General features: G+C 41.6%; 1 protein-coding gene across 1 annotated transcript; it reads left to right on the forward strand.

Annotated features, from left to right (window-relative positions):
* The first annotated feature begins 11,185 nt into the window (after positions 1-11,185).
* LOC127081624 (uncharacterized) lies at positions 11,186-13,168 on the forward strand. The gene is made up of 4 exons (XM_051021865.1): positions 11,186-11,312; positions 11,361-11,611; positions 11,718-12,539; positions 12,740-13,168. Exons 1-4 carry the CDS (start codon positions 11,186-11,188, stop codon positions 13,166-13,168), a joined length of 1,629 nt encoding a protein of 542 aa, XP_050877822.1.
* Positions 13,169-15,957: the final 2,789 nt, after the last annotated feature.

The following is a 15,957-nucleotide window of genomic DNA, read 5'->3' on the forward strand; positions in this document are numbered from 1 at the left end:
GCTCGTCTTCAAGATCCTCCAGATGATCAGCTTTCTGAAAAGAGTGATTGGATGGTTTCCTATCCTTCAAAAATTTCCAATCATTGACACGAGATGAGATTCAGAACTACTCAGAACGCAGTCATTCGCTTAATCCCTAACTTTTGCCTGGATCGCCCTTTTCGGGTTTTCAATCCACCGGGATACCCATTTTTGCCTAAGTTGCGTTTTCAGGTTTTCAACTTACCGGGTGTACAATCTTTTCACTTTTAATCCCTAATTTTTGCCCAAACCTTTTCATTTTCTTGGTTCGTCGGGATGCCCATTTTTGCCTGGACTATTCTTTTTATTGTCCAGCGGGTCTATTTCATGCGAAGTATTTTTTAACTGCGTCTGAGTTCACCGGGGAAGTGAAGTTTTCACCATCCATCGTTGCAAGCATTAAGGCCCCACCATCAAAAACCTTGGTGACAATATACGGTCCATCATAGTTAGGAGTCCACTTGCCCCTGTGATCTGTCTGAGGAGGAAGGATCCTTTTCAACACCAAATCTCCGACCTGGAAGCATCGAGGACGTACTTTCTGATCAAAGGCTCTCTTCATCCGACTTTGATACAGCTGCCCGTGACAAATGGCTGTCATTCGCTTCTCTTTGATAAGACTCAACTCATTGAACCTTGTCTGAATCCATTCAGCTTTGTCTAACTTGACATCCAACAGGACTCTTAGAGAAGGAATATCCACTTCAACAGGTAGGACTGCTTCCATACCATACACAAGGGAGTAAGGGGTTGCCCCGGTCGATGTACGCACTGAAGTACGGTACCCATGCAAGGCGAAGGGTAGCATCTCATGTCAATCTCTATACGTAACGACCATCTTCTGCACAATCTTCTTTATGTTCTTATTTGCCGCCTCAACATCACCGTTCATCTTAGGGCGGTAAGGGGAAGAATTGTGATACTGAATGTTGAAGTTCTGGCACAACTCCTTCATCATTTTGTTGTTGAGATTAGAACCATTGTCAATAATGATTCTTTCGGGAATCCCATAGCGACAAATGATTTCTTTCTTGATGAATCGGGCAACCACATGTCTGGTGACCTTCGCAAATGACGCTGCTTCGACCCACTTGGTGAAATAGTCAATGGCAACAAGGATGAAGCGGTTCCCATTGGAAGCGGTCGGCTCAATCTTTCCAATCATATCGATGCCCCACATAGCGAAAGGCCGCGACGAAGACATCACATTCAAAGGATTTGGCGGCACATGCACCTTATCAGCATAAATCTGGCATTTATGACACTTCCGAGCATATTTGAAACAATCAGATTCCATGGGCATCTAGTAATAACCCGCTCTCAATAATTTCTTAGCCATTGCATGTCCGTCGGCATGAGTACCGAAGGATCCTTCATGAACTTCCTGCATTAACATGTCTGCTTCGTGTCTATCCACGCATCTGAGCAAAACCATGTCGAAGTTCCTCTTATACAACATATCGTCTTTGTTCAAGAAGAAACTGCCTGCCAATCTTCTCAAAGTCTTTATATCATTGTTGGATGCCCCTGCAGGGTACTCTTGATTCTTCAGAAAGCACTTGATGTCGTGATACCAGGGCTTGTCGTCAACTACCAGTTCAGCAGCAAACACATATGCGACCCTATCAAGGCGCATCACGTCGATCTTGGGAGCATGGTTCCAACGGATCACCGTGATCATGGAGGATAGAGTAGCAAGGGCATCTGCCATCTGATTCTCATCACGAGGTATATGGTACAGCTTTACTGTTGTGAAGAAAGTCAACATTCTTCTCGTGTAATCTCTGTAGGGGACCAGAGTAGGCTGGAGAGTGTTCCAATCACCATTCACTTGATTGATTACCAGAGCTGAATCTCCGAAGATGTCCAAAGTCTTGATTCTCAAATCAATGACTTGCTCAATACCCAAGATACAGGCTTCATACTCAGCTTCATTATTGGTGCACTCGAAAGTCAGACGAGCGGTGAAAGGCATGTGGGCACCTTTCGGAGTTGTAATGACAACACCAATTCCACTTCTTCTGGCGTTGACGGCCCCATCAAACATTAAAGTCCACTTTTCGTCTGGATCAGGTCCCTCTTCAACAACTGGCTCTTCACAGTCTTTCATCTTGAGGAACATGATGTCTTCATCTGGAAAATCAAACTTCATCAGCTCATAATCTTCAACCGGCTGTTGAGCAAGATAGTCTGACAGAATACTCCCCTTGATGGCTTTTTGGGAAGTATACTGGATGTCGTACTCTGTCAGTACCATTTGCCAACGAGCAACTCTTTCGGTGAGAGCTGGCTTCTCAAATATATACTTGACTGGATCCATTTTGGAGATCAGTAAGGTTGTGTGAGACAGCATGTATTGTCTCAATCGCTTAGCAGCCCATGCAAGTGCATAACATGTTTTTTCAAGCATTGAGTATCTCGACTCGCAATCTGTGAATTTCTTACTCAGGTAGTAGATGGCATGCTCTTTCCTACCTGTCTCGTCGTGTTGACCGAGAACACAACCCATGGAATTGTCTAGTACTGTCAAATACATAATCAGCGGTCTCCCTGGGACCGGAGGCACAAGGATAGGAGGATTCTGCAAATACTCTTTTATCTTCTCGAATGCCCTTTGACAATCATCATTCCACCTGATAGCCTGGTCTTTTCTCAACAATTTGAATATTGGCTCACACGTGGCTGTTAGGTGAGAGATGAACCTTGCAATGTAGTTCAACCTCCCTAAGAAACCACAGACTTGTTTCTCTGTTCTTGGCTCAGGCATTTCCTGTATCGCTTTCACTTTGGCCGGATCCACCTCAATCCCTTTTCTGCTAACAACAAAACCCAATAGTTTTCCAGATCTCACCCCAAAAGTACACTGGTTCGGATTAAGCCTCAGCTTGAATTTCCTCAAACGCTCAAACAGTTTCTGCAAATTCACCAAATGTTCTTCTTCTGTCTGAGATTTTGCAATCATATCATCAACATAAACCTCGATTTCATGATGAATCATATCATGGAACAGAGTCACCATCGCTCGCTGATATGTTGCTCCGACATTTTTCAGACCAAATGGCATCACCTTGTAGCAGAAGGTGCCCCATGGGGTTATGAATGTTGTCTTCTCCATGTCTTCTGGTGCCATCTTAATTTTATTATAGCCAGAAAATCCATCCATGAAGGAGAATACCGAGAACTGAGTCGTGTTATCCACCAAAACATCAATGTGAGGTAAGGGGAAATCATCTTTAGGACTAGCCCTGTTCAGATCCCGGTAGTCAACACACATCCGTACCTTTCCATCCTTCATAGGTACCGGAACGATATTTGCAACCCATGGCGGATAATTTGTGACTGCTAGAAACCCTGCATCCAACTGTTTTTGCACTTCTTCCTTTATCTTGACAGCCATCTCTGGTCTTGTTCTTCTGAGCTTCTGCTTGACCGGAGGACAACCTTCTTTGAGCGGCAAGCGATGTACCACGATGTCTGTGTCAAGCCCTGGCATGTCCTGATAAGACCAAGCAAAGATGTCAACATACTCTTGCAGCAATTCAATCAACCCCTTCTTCACATTGTCTTCCAAAGAAGCCCATATCTTGATTTCTCTCTTGGCGTCCTCGGTGCCGAGATTAATCACTTCAACAGACTCTTGATGCGGTTGAATGACCCTTTCCTCTTGTTTTAATAACCTGGTAAGTTCTTCAGGGAGTTCACAGTCTTCATCACCCTCTTCTTCAGCTTGAAAGATTGGATTTTCAAAGTCGAAGCGAGCCATAGCAGAACCGTTATCAATAGGATCCGGTGATGTGCATCTGCATGAGTGATGGTATGTGCTTATGAGTGTGAAAAAAAAAGTGGAAACTAAACAAAACATTGCCATTTTTTTTGAAAAACTGCAAAAATAGAAAGACAGGGAACGAAATATTTGAATGCAAAAAGACGTCCTTTATTTATGATAAAAATGCAAGTGTCACATAGATGAGCCCTACAATGAGTCATTACGCCCTGGCGGAACGTAAGACTTGGATATGCATGAATAAACAAAGAAAATTACTCCTCCAGACAAGTGGCTTGGACAATCTCCTCAGAAGACCAATTGTTGAGAACTTCACCCGGGATCCTCGGACGCACCCAGTTATCGATGTCGCAATCACTATCCCCATCTTCATTATTGACCGTAGAGACTAATTTGACTTCCCCTTCAACCATGTTAACGTTGGCTCCAACATGCTGGGGCATGGGATTGTTAACGACATTAGGAGCAAGTGCAAAGTTAACGGCCTTTGAATCAATAAGGTCCTGAACTACGTGCTTAAAAGCTTTGCAGTTCTCAATATTGTGGCCAGGTGCCCCAGAGTGGAAGCTACACCTAGCGTTGGCGTCATAACCCACCGGAAGCATACCAACGGGAGGAGCCAGAGTGCGCAACTGCACAAGTTGTAGTTGTTGAAGACTAGAAAGCAACTGAGCGTACGACATTGGAAGTGTGTCGAAATGTCGGTCCATCGTCCTTGGCCTCAGTTGATAGGTGGGTCTGTTACCCGGTTGTTGTGGTTGGTACTGAGCTGGTTGACGCTGTGGTTGTTATTGTTGTAGTGGTGTTGCAGCCGGAATGTCACTGCTGCAACATAAGGTTGTTGATGGTAGTTCTGAAAGTTATTCCTCCGGTTACCCCTGTTCTGATAAGAAGATATGGCATATGCATCCCCTTCTCTCCTCTTCTGTCCCTGAATGAACGGCTTCTTCACCCCTTATGAGGATCCACCTCCACTCTAGGTCTTGTATGTCCTCAGGTAATTCTCCACCCTCTCTCCGGTAGAGACTACATCAGCAAAATTGGAGGCATTGCAACCCACCAGGCGCTCCAAATAAGGTCCTGGCAGAGTGTTCATGAACATGTTAGCCATTTCCTTCTCCAACATAGGAGGTTGAACACGGGAAGCTGTTTCTCTCCAGTGTTGAGCGTATTCTCTGAAGCACTCATTGCTTTTAAGAGACAAATTTTGAAGTTGAGTTCTGTCCGGAGCCATGTCTGCATTATACTGATACTGCTTCACGAAAGCCTCAGCCAAATCCCTCCAGCAACGGATGTGGGCTCTGTCCAGCCTCATATACCATTCCAGGGATGCCCCAGCTAGGCTGTCCTGGAAAAAGTACATAAGCAACTTTTCGTCATCGGAGTATGCAACCATTTTACGGAAATAGGCTTGCACATGGGTCTTCGGGCAATAGTTGCCATTGTATTTGTCAAATATCGGGACCTTGAATTTCGGTGGCACTCTCACACCTGGGACCAACCCCAAGTCAGCAACATCTACTCCCAGAGGATTCTGTCCTTCCACTGCCTTCAACCTCTCTTCCAATCTTCTAAACATGGGATCCACACCATGACCCATACCAAAGTCTTCCTGCAGCAGGGGGAACTGATCGTCTTGATCATCATGAACGGGTTGTTGACCGGAGGTGACATGTAGGATTGGGATAGGCCCCGGTCCATTGGGTCCATTAGCCTCTCCAGCTGGAGGATCAGTCACCGTCTCTGGTTGAGCAGGGGGATTCCTCTGTATCATCTGCCTGAGCTCTTGTTGTCCCTGAGCCACCCCTTGAACCACATCCATGAATTGATTCATGCGGATTTTCATCTCGGTGAACTCTGCCTGTAGGCTTTCCATTACTCTCTGTTGGTTTATGCGGGTACCGTACCGGTGAATGCCTGGGTCAGCTATCCTGATAATGGAACACCAAACAAACTGAGAACACTGTGGCGGTACCTGTTATGCAAGACATGCTAATGAATATGTAAATGCAATGACATGTTTATCAATTCCAAAGGTATTCTACCCCCTTGATTCCAGTCTCTCAATAGATAAACGATGTAAAAAAAAGACTAAGCCGTTGATGAGAACCAAGAAAGTTCCGACTAGAATCAAGTAGAAGATATAAACCCCACATAAATGGATAAACATGTGTGAATGATTATGAATGCAAAATGATGTGAATGCAGTGCAGTGGCATGGGAATCAGGATCGTTGTATTTGCTTGAACATCTGTCAGGTTGCACTGTCTGGAGAGAAATTAAGAGCACACTGTCATACGGTGAACTGGACTTTTGTGTTTTGTTTTGAATCGCAATGTCGCGGATAGCAAGAGTCGCCACCGACTTTTCTTTTATCCAATAAGGAAAGGCGGAAAAGAACAGGAAAGACCTAGATTAGATTTTGGGTTCGGGAGGTATATTATACAAAGGGAAGGTGTTAACACCCTTTGTATCCATGGTTATCCATGGGCTCTTAACTGCTGAATCACTTATGTTTTTCTTGTCTGAAAAAGTGTTTGTGAATTGCTTAGAAAATGTTTTGGAAAGAGAGTTTAACTTTGTAATGATTCTTGTACGAATGTATACAAAGTGTTTATCTCGTTTAATTTTGAAAGTTGTTTAGAAAACTGTTTAGAAAAATATAACTTGGCAATGATTCTAGTACGAATGTATACCAAGTGGTGATTTTCTAGTAGATGTTTTGCAAAGTGTGAGGTGTGAAAAGTATTTTGAGTTGTGATTCAGCATTTAAGAGTTATACCTACCCAAGGTTTTTATGGGCATTTCCTATCCTTATGAGGGTAAAACTGTCCTTACTATTGAGAAGTAAGTAGTTTTATTCTTTGGATGTAAAGGGACATCGTAGGGTCATCGATTGGTCATTGAAGGCAACATTTGCAAGGATACCTTAGCATTCGAAGGGACAATCATCATTTAACCGTAGGCTACAACGAAGGGTCATCGAGGGACAAAATCATATATTCGCAGGCAACATCCGAGGGACTATGATTTATCTTATAGGGACCTGATGATTTAATCGAAGGATCTTTGCTAAGTGTATCCCCACATTCGCGGGACATGACCATAATACCGTAATACCGTAAGGCAACAAAGAGAGGTCCAATATCACATATTCAAAGGCAATATTTTATAATCAATTAGGTAATTAGGATGAATCTCCAAAACATTTGTAATCAATTAGGTAATTAGGATGAATCTCCATAAGGGTATCCCACAAATAAAGTGGAATACCTAGCAAGCTACCTTCTTCGGGAGTATGTGAGCCCTTACAAAATTCCGCAAACAGGTCAGAACACCAAATGGGGTGCAATCAAGAGTTGCACCAAAGCAGTAATAGTATCAGGTAAACCAAGCATGGTTATAATAAAACAGGTTAGATGAGCAAAGATCAAAACAGAACGAAAAACAACGACTGTCATGTTCGCTACTGCCTCGCCTAGCGAAGGCTTAGCGAGCACTCGCTACATGTTCGCTTAGCGATGTGCTAGCGAACGGCTGCGGGTTTTGAATTTAACAGCAGTACGGTTTCAGCAAGCTCCAAACCCTATGGCATCCATTACAGCAATTACATGGTGAAACATTCAAGATATCCAGGCATACTTAAGTCCACATGCAAAACCTCAAATATATTTATGAATTCAATTATGATATCACATGTGAATTAGGAACATAAAGCGATAATAGTAATGCAAACCTGTTTGCAATTGAGTTGCAACCTTGAATTGGCAGAACGCTCTTAGGGTTGATGCCGGATTGAGTTGGGCGGAGGTAACCTTTGTGCAGATGAGTTTCCTTCAGGGTTTCCCTTAAGGTTGCTCTGAATTCTCTTGGTTAGCCTCCAGGGTTTGCTCCGATTGCCTCTGTTAGGGTTTGCTTGCTAGGGTTTTCCTTCCTCTCTGTCTGTCTGAGGTCCTGGTATTTATAGTGATTTTTTGTGACCTAGTGGGCTCAGAATGAAGCCCAAAAATTCTGGTATTCGCAAGCTTCGCTAGGCGAGTGGTGTAGCGAAGGGTTCGCTAGGCGAAGGATTTGCTCGTCTAGCGAGCATGCCAGTTTAAGTCCTTTTCTGGATTGGGCCACCTGTGCGCTGGGCCTTTGTTCCTTTAAGATCAATGTCTTGAAAAATCTGTTGAAAGATTAACGGGCAAATTTTGGGGTATGACACACACCAAACAAAGGTCAAGGGATGGATCATGTTATCCTTAATATCAACCACCCATTTTGGTGGATTATGGTTTACACCTTACCAACACCCAAGTTTCATTGATATTAAGGATACCTGATCGGATCAACCATGAATCAAGGGTTTGTTGCAAGTCACGAGCATGGAGTTTAGGTTAAGAACCACCCAAAAGGAGTGTACTAAGGTTTAAACCTGCCAAACATGTTCTACAAAAGGTTCCCATAGTCATAATCCCATCTTTCGGATATTATCGGAGGAACGACTACTCGTATTCCAAAAATATTCTCAAGAGAGACTCTTATGAGTGTAGTATCGCGTAACAATCGTATCAAATCTTACACTTGAACGACCTTCGCACTACGTCCTACGAATAGGCCAAGATGGGTTTGGTAAACTAGGGTCCTCGGCTTCTAAGGTCTATATTGGAAAAAGTAATGTCTAACCACAACTTACTTGTGTGACATTATTGATCTCAACATGACCTCCACCAAGTGAATGGGCTTGCAAGTCAACTTGCTAAGGAAAAACTCCACACAAGTCGACAAGACTATGCCATTCTCCTATCCTAAGTGCACTCGAGTTCGGGTATAGAACTCATCTCACAAAGATCACCAAGCAGCCATAGCCAGCCAACAGATACAGCAATGATATGTATACAATGCAATAAGGTAAAGCAGGTAAATAAATAACTGTACAAAAGCATGAACACCCAATAAACAAACAAACTACAAAATCTATGAGGGACTCGCTTAGGGAAACCGGGCTCGGTCCCCAGCAGAGTCGCCAGCTGTCGCAACCTGAAAAATACAGTGTGCGAAAAACAACCGGCGAAAGAAAATGACAGAAGAGTCGCCACCGTGCGTTATTTATCCCAAAGGAGGGAAAGGAAACGCTCGAAGTAAACCTGAAAAGAGGAAAGGAAAAGACAAGGTCTCGCAACCAAATCTTGGGTTCGGGAGTCGGTTATGCGAAGGGAAGGTATTAGCACCCATACGCATCCGTAGTACTCTACGGGATCCACTTTTGTAGTTCTTGTCTAAAGGGTGTGAGTTTATCTTGTGTTGTTTACTAAAAAAGGGGTTAAATGAAAATGACTCGCGCGGATGTCGCATCCACTGCATACGTATCTCATCTGAATATGAGAATCAGAGTCTTCGTAGCTCGGCTGACCTATGGGTTGGGGGGATGTGTGCTCGCTAAGACATCGCGTCTTATGCCTACGTATCTCATCTGGAATGAGAATCAGAGCAAGCCGTAGTTCGGCTAACTACGGGGTTATGGATTGGGTTTTGGACGAACGCAATCTACCAGATGCTCGACCTTTGGAGACTTACTCACCTGTAGTAGAAGGAGTAAACGTGTGTTTAGGAGAAGAAAAATCAATGAAGGGTTAGGGTTTGGGATGCTCATGCAAAAAGGGAAATCCTAGACGAAGGAACCTGCATAAAGTAAACACACAAAACATTGCCTCCTATCGAGGTCTTCCAGCTAAGAAAGCGGTAAAAATACGGAAAAATGTAAAAGTACCACACGGATACAGATCCGAAGTAACAACAATTAAAGGAACGATAAACCCTGAGATCCTTCCAAGCTAACATCATCAAAGAAAGTGGGTCAGTACAGGTAATCAGAATGAACCTCCAGGGGATATCCCACAAATAAAGTGGAACACCAGGCAAACCATCTCTGCTAGAGTCATATGAGCCTTCACAAAACAAAACTCAACAAACAGGTTAGAGAAACAAAATAGGGTAATCAAGAGTTGCCCCCCGATCAAAATGTAACCACATGAATCATGCCCTTTCAATTCACAAAAAGCTCACAAAAAGCAACCAAGGGTAGGAGGCCTAAACCTCTTGTCAAACACATGCATCCAAAGGGTATCGAATTCACCCATAATACCTCATACATTTAGAGCATTCAAATTAAAGGCATAAATATGATGGATATAGGGCAAACCTGATCGGAGAGCTTGATTGAAATTGAGTTGCACCCGTGAGGTTTACAAAATAATCTTTAGGGTTTATGTGAGGCAGAGGTGATTCTGTGCAGTTGAGTTCCCTTCAGGGTTTAAAGGTTGCTCTGAACTCTGTTAGCTCTTCTTTCACTATCTTTTTCCTCCAGCCAGGGTAATAGGAATAGAATAAAATTTTCTTTCACTGAAACTCTGAATTTATAACCTGATTTTTGTGGACCTGTGGGCTCAAATGAGAGAGGTCCAAGTCCAAGATTTTTCTTTTATTTATTTATTTATTTAATTTATTTATTTAATTTTTTTTTTTCGTTTTTTTTGTTTTCGTTTTTTGTTTTTTTTTTTCGTTTTCCGTTTTTCGTTTTTTTTTTTTTTTGAAAAAATATTCTGATTGTCATGATGAAATGCAAATGCTAAATGACCTAAAAATGAATGCATACATGAGGTGTAAAGCGTATGCTTCCAAGAAAAATGAAGGGTAAATTTTGGGGTATTATAATAAAGCATTACAAATACAACATAGATATGGCTCTAGACAGAAGAGAATTGTTGAATAAGTCTCAAAAAGACAACGAGTCATTTAAGAGTATGCACAATGCTGGAAAGAGATGGCATCTCAGGTTGAACCACCTTTGGAAGAAAAAGAATTAGCTGATTGGTTTATGGATACTGTACAACCAATGTTCTATGAGAGGATGGTGGGTAGTGTGTCTGCAAGTTTTTTTGACTTGGTAGCTGTAGGCATTAAAGTTGAACTCGGTTTGAAGAATGGAAAGATGATCAGTGTTGCTGGAACTTCTAATAACAATAATGCTAAGAAGTTTCCCAGAAATTTTCATAAAAAAAGGAAGGAGAGACGAATGTTGTATCGTCCAGTCGAATAAGGAGTCAATCATGGAGAAAGCAACAACGTCATTTCACTCAACAATAACCAGCATACCCTGTGCAGTATGTTCAACAACCATATGTGGCAGCAATTAGGCCAAATTTCAACCAACAAAAAGTACTTGTTTATCAACCAGTTCAGCAAACACCAATTTATCAACCTGCTCAGGTTGCTCCTGCATATCAACAAGCGCTTGCAGCCCTAACATATCAGTAACCAAAAGCTCAAGCTCCACGTTAGAATGCACCTTCTCAGAATAGAAGACAAGGTGTTAAACCTCCCTTCAGTCTGGTTCCGATGACGTATACTGAGTTATATCCTTCTTTATTTCAAAAGGGGTTAGTGGTTCCTAGACCTTTGGGTCCACCTCCTGATCCTTTGCCTCCATGGTATAACCCAAATGCTCATTGCCCTTTCCATGAGGGTGCACCTGGGCATGATTTAGAATGATGTTATGCTTTGAAGCATATAGTGCGAGAATTGGTGGAAAAGAAGATTCTTTCATTCAGAGACTTGGGGCCTAATGTCAAGAGTAATCCTTTGCCAGCACATGAAACTGTTAATGCAATTGAAGAAGCATCCAATGGTGATGTGATCAAAGATGTTGCAAATATCAAGACTCCTTTGCTAGCGTTCCATGCGAGACTAGTAGAAGCTGGTTTAGTTAGTGCTTGTCATAAAGATTGTGAAGAATGTGCCATTCATCCAGAAGGATGTGAGATGGTACGAAAAGATGTCCAAGACTTAATGAACCAAGGAGTGTTACAAGTTAGTAGCCTCGTGAGAAGAGATGAAGTAGTTGTAATTGAGCCATTTTTCAATTTACTAGAGCCTTGAGATAACCTATAGAAGAAAAGATATTGTTCAGCCAATTAATCACCTATCACCCGTGGTTATCTGCATGCCTAGTCCTTTCCCCTATGAAAGTACTAAGTCAGTACCATGGAAATATGATATAACTGTCATTGACAAAGAGTCTGAAGAGGTTAGACAAGAGGAAAGTTCGAAGGTTGATGGTGTCGAAGTCACAAACATCACAGGGACGAGCCAAATGACTCGTAGTGGGCGGATTTACACTCCCCAGTTTAATGTGGCCTCTCAAGCACCAACCAAAGAAACTACAGCTGCAGCCCCTGTTAGGAAGAAAAATATGGTTCAATCCAATGAAGATGCTGAATTTTTAAAGATAATTAAAAAGAGTGATTACAAAGTAGTTGATCAACTGCACCAGACACCATCAAAAATTTCCATTTTGTCCTTGCTTATGTGTTCCCCAGCTCATAGGAATGCATTATTGAAAGTGCTAACGCAAGCCCACGTCACTCAAGATATAATGGTTGGCCAGTTTGATGGAGTGGTTACCAATATCACAGCTTGCAACATCCTGAGTTTCAATGGTGGAGAGTTTCCAAAGGAAGGACAAAATCAAAATCGCGCCTTGCATGTGTCAGTGAAGTGCCAAAAGGATACTCTAGCCAGAGTTTTAGTGGATACAGGGTCCTCCCTCAATGTTCTACCAAAGAGGCCACTTGCCAAATTAGCTTTTCAAGGATCAGAAATGAGGCCTAGTGCACTGATTGTCAAAACATTTGATGGGTCCCGGAGGACTGTGGTTGGACAAGTGAAGTTACCAATTCTGATTGGGCCACATGTATTTAACATAACTTTCCAAGTCATGGATATCAATTCTGCCTATAGTTTCCTATTGGGGAGATCTTGGATACATGTCGTTGGGGCAGTAACCTCCACTTTGCATCAGAAAATGAAGTTTGTCATCAATAACAAGCTTGTAATCATCTCTGGTGAAGAAGATCTCATATTAGTCATCTTTCCTCCTTTCGTTACATTGAGGCTGATGAAGATTCCTTGGAAACTTCTTTCCAAGCTCTGGAGATAGCCAACGCCACTTTTGTGGAAGTGAAGGAATCTGTGGAGAAAGTCATCCCATCATTTTCATCTGTGAAAGGTACAAAGATAACTATTGAGAATGGGAGTCCTGAAGGTTGGGGACAAGTTATTGACATCAGCATGAAGAAAGACTGTTTCGGTTTGGGGTACAATCCATTCGCTAAAGAAGGAGCCTCGATACCTACAAAGGATTGTGTGCGAAGAATTCAAGAAGTATTCCTCAGTGCAGGCTATGTCTATGGAGATCAAGTCAACACTGTTGAAGAAGACACTAAAGATGAAGACATGACAAATCAGGTGTATCAGTATGAAGCAACTTTGACCAATTGGGAAGCAATTGAGATTCCTGAAGTCATTCCTATATCAAAGTAATTGTTGTTTTCCTTTGGTTTCTAAATCCTTAGTTATGCCCAAGACTAACGGATCATGTTGTAGGGCCTCTTTTCATTTTCAAAATCATCATGATGAATAAAAGGCATTTTATTAAATTCTTGTTGTTCATTTTATTGTTTTCTTTTCAGAAAATGGCAATCTCTTTAAAAACTATAAAAAAATGTTTTCCTTTTACATTTTTTTCCATTTTTAATAAAAAAGAAATATTTCAAAAAACGTGCAGAATAATCAATAAACCCGTTGAATCCAATGACTTTGCTCTCTCTCATAACTTTGAGTTCCCTATCTACCCAACGGAACAAGACGGCGAGGAAGATTATGATATCCCCAATGAATTGGAAAGGTTGCTCGAGCACGAGTCTAAAGCCCTTCAGCCACATCAAGAGTCGGTGGAGATAATCAACCTCGGCACAGAGGAAGAGAAGAAAGAGGTCAAGATTGGAACCATACTTGGGGCAAGCATCAAAGAAAGATTGGTCAAGTTGTTGCAAGAGTTCGCAGATGTGTTTGCATGGTCATACTAGGATATGCCAGGTCTAGACACTGATATTATTGTGCACAAGCAACCACTTCAACCAGAATGCCCACCAGTGAAGCAGAAACTCCGAAGAACAAGACCGGACATGGATCTGAAGATTCGTGAAGAGGTCAAAAGGCAATTTGATGTCGGTTTCCTAGCAGTTTCAAAGTATCCTCAATGGGTAGACAATATTGTACCTGTACCCAAAAAGGACGGCAAGGTTAGGATGTGTGTCGATTATATGGGTTTAAACAAAGCTAGTCCAAAGGATGACTTTCCTCTACCACACATTGACACTTTGGTAGACAACACTGCTAAATTTGATGTCTTCTCCTTTATGGATGGATTCTTGATGCGTACTTTTTGCAAGTATACGAACACGTCAGAGTAATATAAAAGATTGTCGAATCCACATAGACCAAGTGTCAATCTATCGTTATCTATTGTTATGGTGTTTATCTAAGGCAATCGAAATAGGTGTTTTTAGAGTGTGAAATGAAAAGTAAGGTGCTGAATAAAGTTCAATTAATAAAGACAGGGTCGAATGTAATTCACATAATCAATTGATAATCCAAGTATTTGCTAATAGAACTACTTATGGGCAGTGTTTCCTACTTTGAAAAGAACTAATTTAACGGGAACTGTCGCTTTCGCGTATTCAGAACCGAGCTATACTCCCTAATCAAACCCTCTTATTGTCACTTATAAGGAGGCGCGCATTGCGTTAGAGTAGTAAACCTATTTTTAAGAAATATAGAATCTTGACTAAGTTGAAAAGTATTTTAACCTGGATTTCTTAACCAAAAGAGGTTTTCGCGAACCAGACTCTAAACTTATAAACGCGTCCGAAAATAGTTTTAAAATCTCTTTTCTTCTTAAGTTAAAAACTCCTAATGAACTAAACAAAGCGCTTTCGCTGTTTTTGAAATAGTTAAAAACAATTAAGTTTAAATAGACGTTGGACGGCTTTCGATCTTATCCAACGGAAATTAAGTGCGGGAAAACTTAAGTTGAAAGTTAAAATAGCCCTTAAGTGTTTCTACGAACAATTGTACGGATTATTGATTCAATTACGATCCTTACATTCTAACCTTATAGATTTAGTTAGACATGGTAAAGTAAAGGTGCATTAAAAATAAATAAAAGTAGTGCGAGTGCGGAAAATAAATAAAAGTAGTGCGAGTGCGGGAAATAAATAAAAGTAGTGCGAGTGCGGAAAATAAATAAAAGTAGTGCGAGTGCGGGAAATAAATAAAAGTAGTGCGAGTGCGGAAAATAAATAAAAGTAGTGTGAGTGCGGAAAATAAATAAAGTAAAGCGAGTGCGGAAAATAAATAAAGTAAAGCGAGTGCGGGAAATAAATAAAGTAAAGTGAGTGCAGGAAATAAATAAAGTAAAGCGAGTGCGGGAAATAAATAAAGTAAAGCGAGTGCGGAAAATAAATAAAGTAAAGCGAGTGCGGGAAATAAATAAAGTAAAGCGAGTGCGGGAAATAAATAAAGTAAAGCGAGTGCGGGAAATAAATAAAGTAAAGCGAGTGTGGGAAAATAAAATAGATAAAGGCAAAGTAATAAAAACCTGCTCCAATCGGAGGGTTGAATAAAATGCAAAGCAGAAATGAAAATGGAGGTAGGATTAACTTCCTTCCAAAGTGCTCCAAACTCGATTACAGACTCGATCACAAAACTCGATTACACAATTGTGGTAACACCTCAATGCGAAGCGATTACCACTTTAAAATACTGAATATATGCCTAAGTGAAACAAAGTTTGCTCTAAGTTTGCCTCTGCTCTAAGTTTGGATGATTAAACAAGTGAATTCGTGTCTCTATATATAGGAGAATAAAATGATGGAAATGTCAGAGATGTCCTTCAACTTGAAAATGGGAGGGAAAACTTTTCCTCTTGTGGCGCCCGCCACAGGGCCATGGCACCCGCCACAAGACCAATCTGAGGTGCCTTAGTGGAAGTAGTGGGGAACGTGGCAGTTGAGGGAAGTTGAGCTAGGACACGTCATGGCAGGGTCTATGGCGCCAGCCACAGTGGGAACCACAAGTACAAAATGCTGAATTTTAGGGTTTTTAGCTTTTTTTCACTCCTTTTCTCGATCGGGGTTCCGATTAAAGTAAAAACCTGAAAACAAAGAGAAACATAGTAATAACACAACAAAATGACAGTAAAACTACTAAAATGCATGCGAAATCGGAGTCGAAAATACGGTGAATTTCAGTGTCATCAAACTCTCCCA

Source organism: Lathyrus oleraceus, chromosome 5, assembly GCF_024323335.1.
Source record: "Lathyrus oleraceus cultivar Zhongwan6 chromosome 5, CAAS_Psat_ZW6_1.0, whole genome shotgun sequence".
Lineage (NCBI taxonomy): Eukaryota > Viridiplantae > Streptophyta > Magnoliopsida > Fabales > Fabaceae > Lathyrus > Lathyrus oleraceus.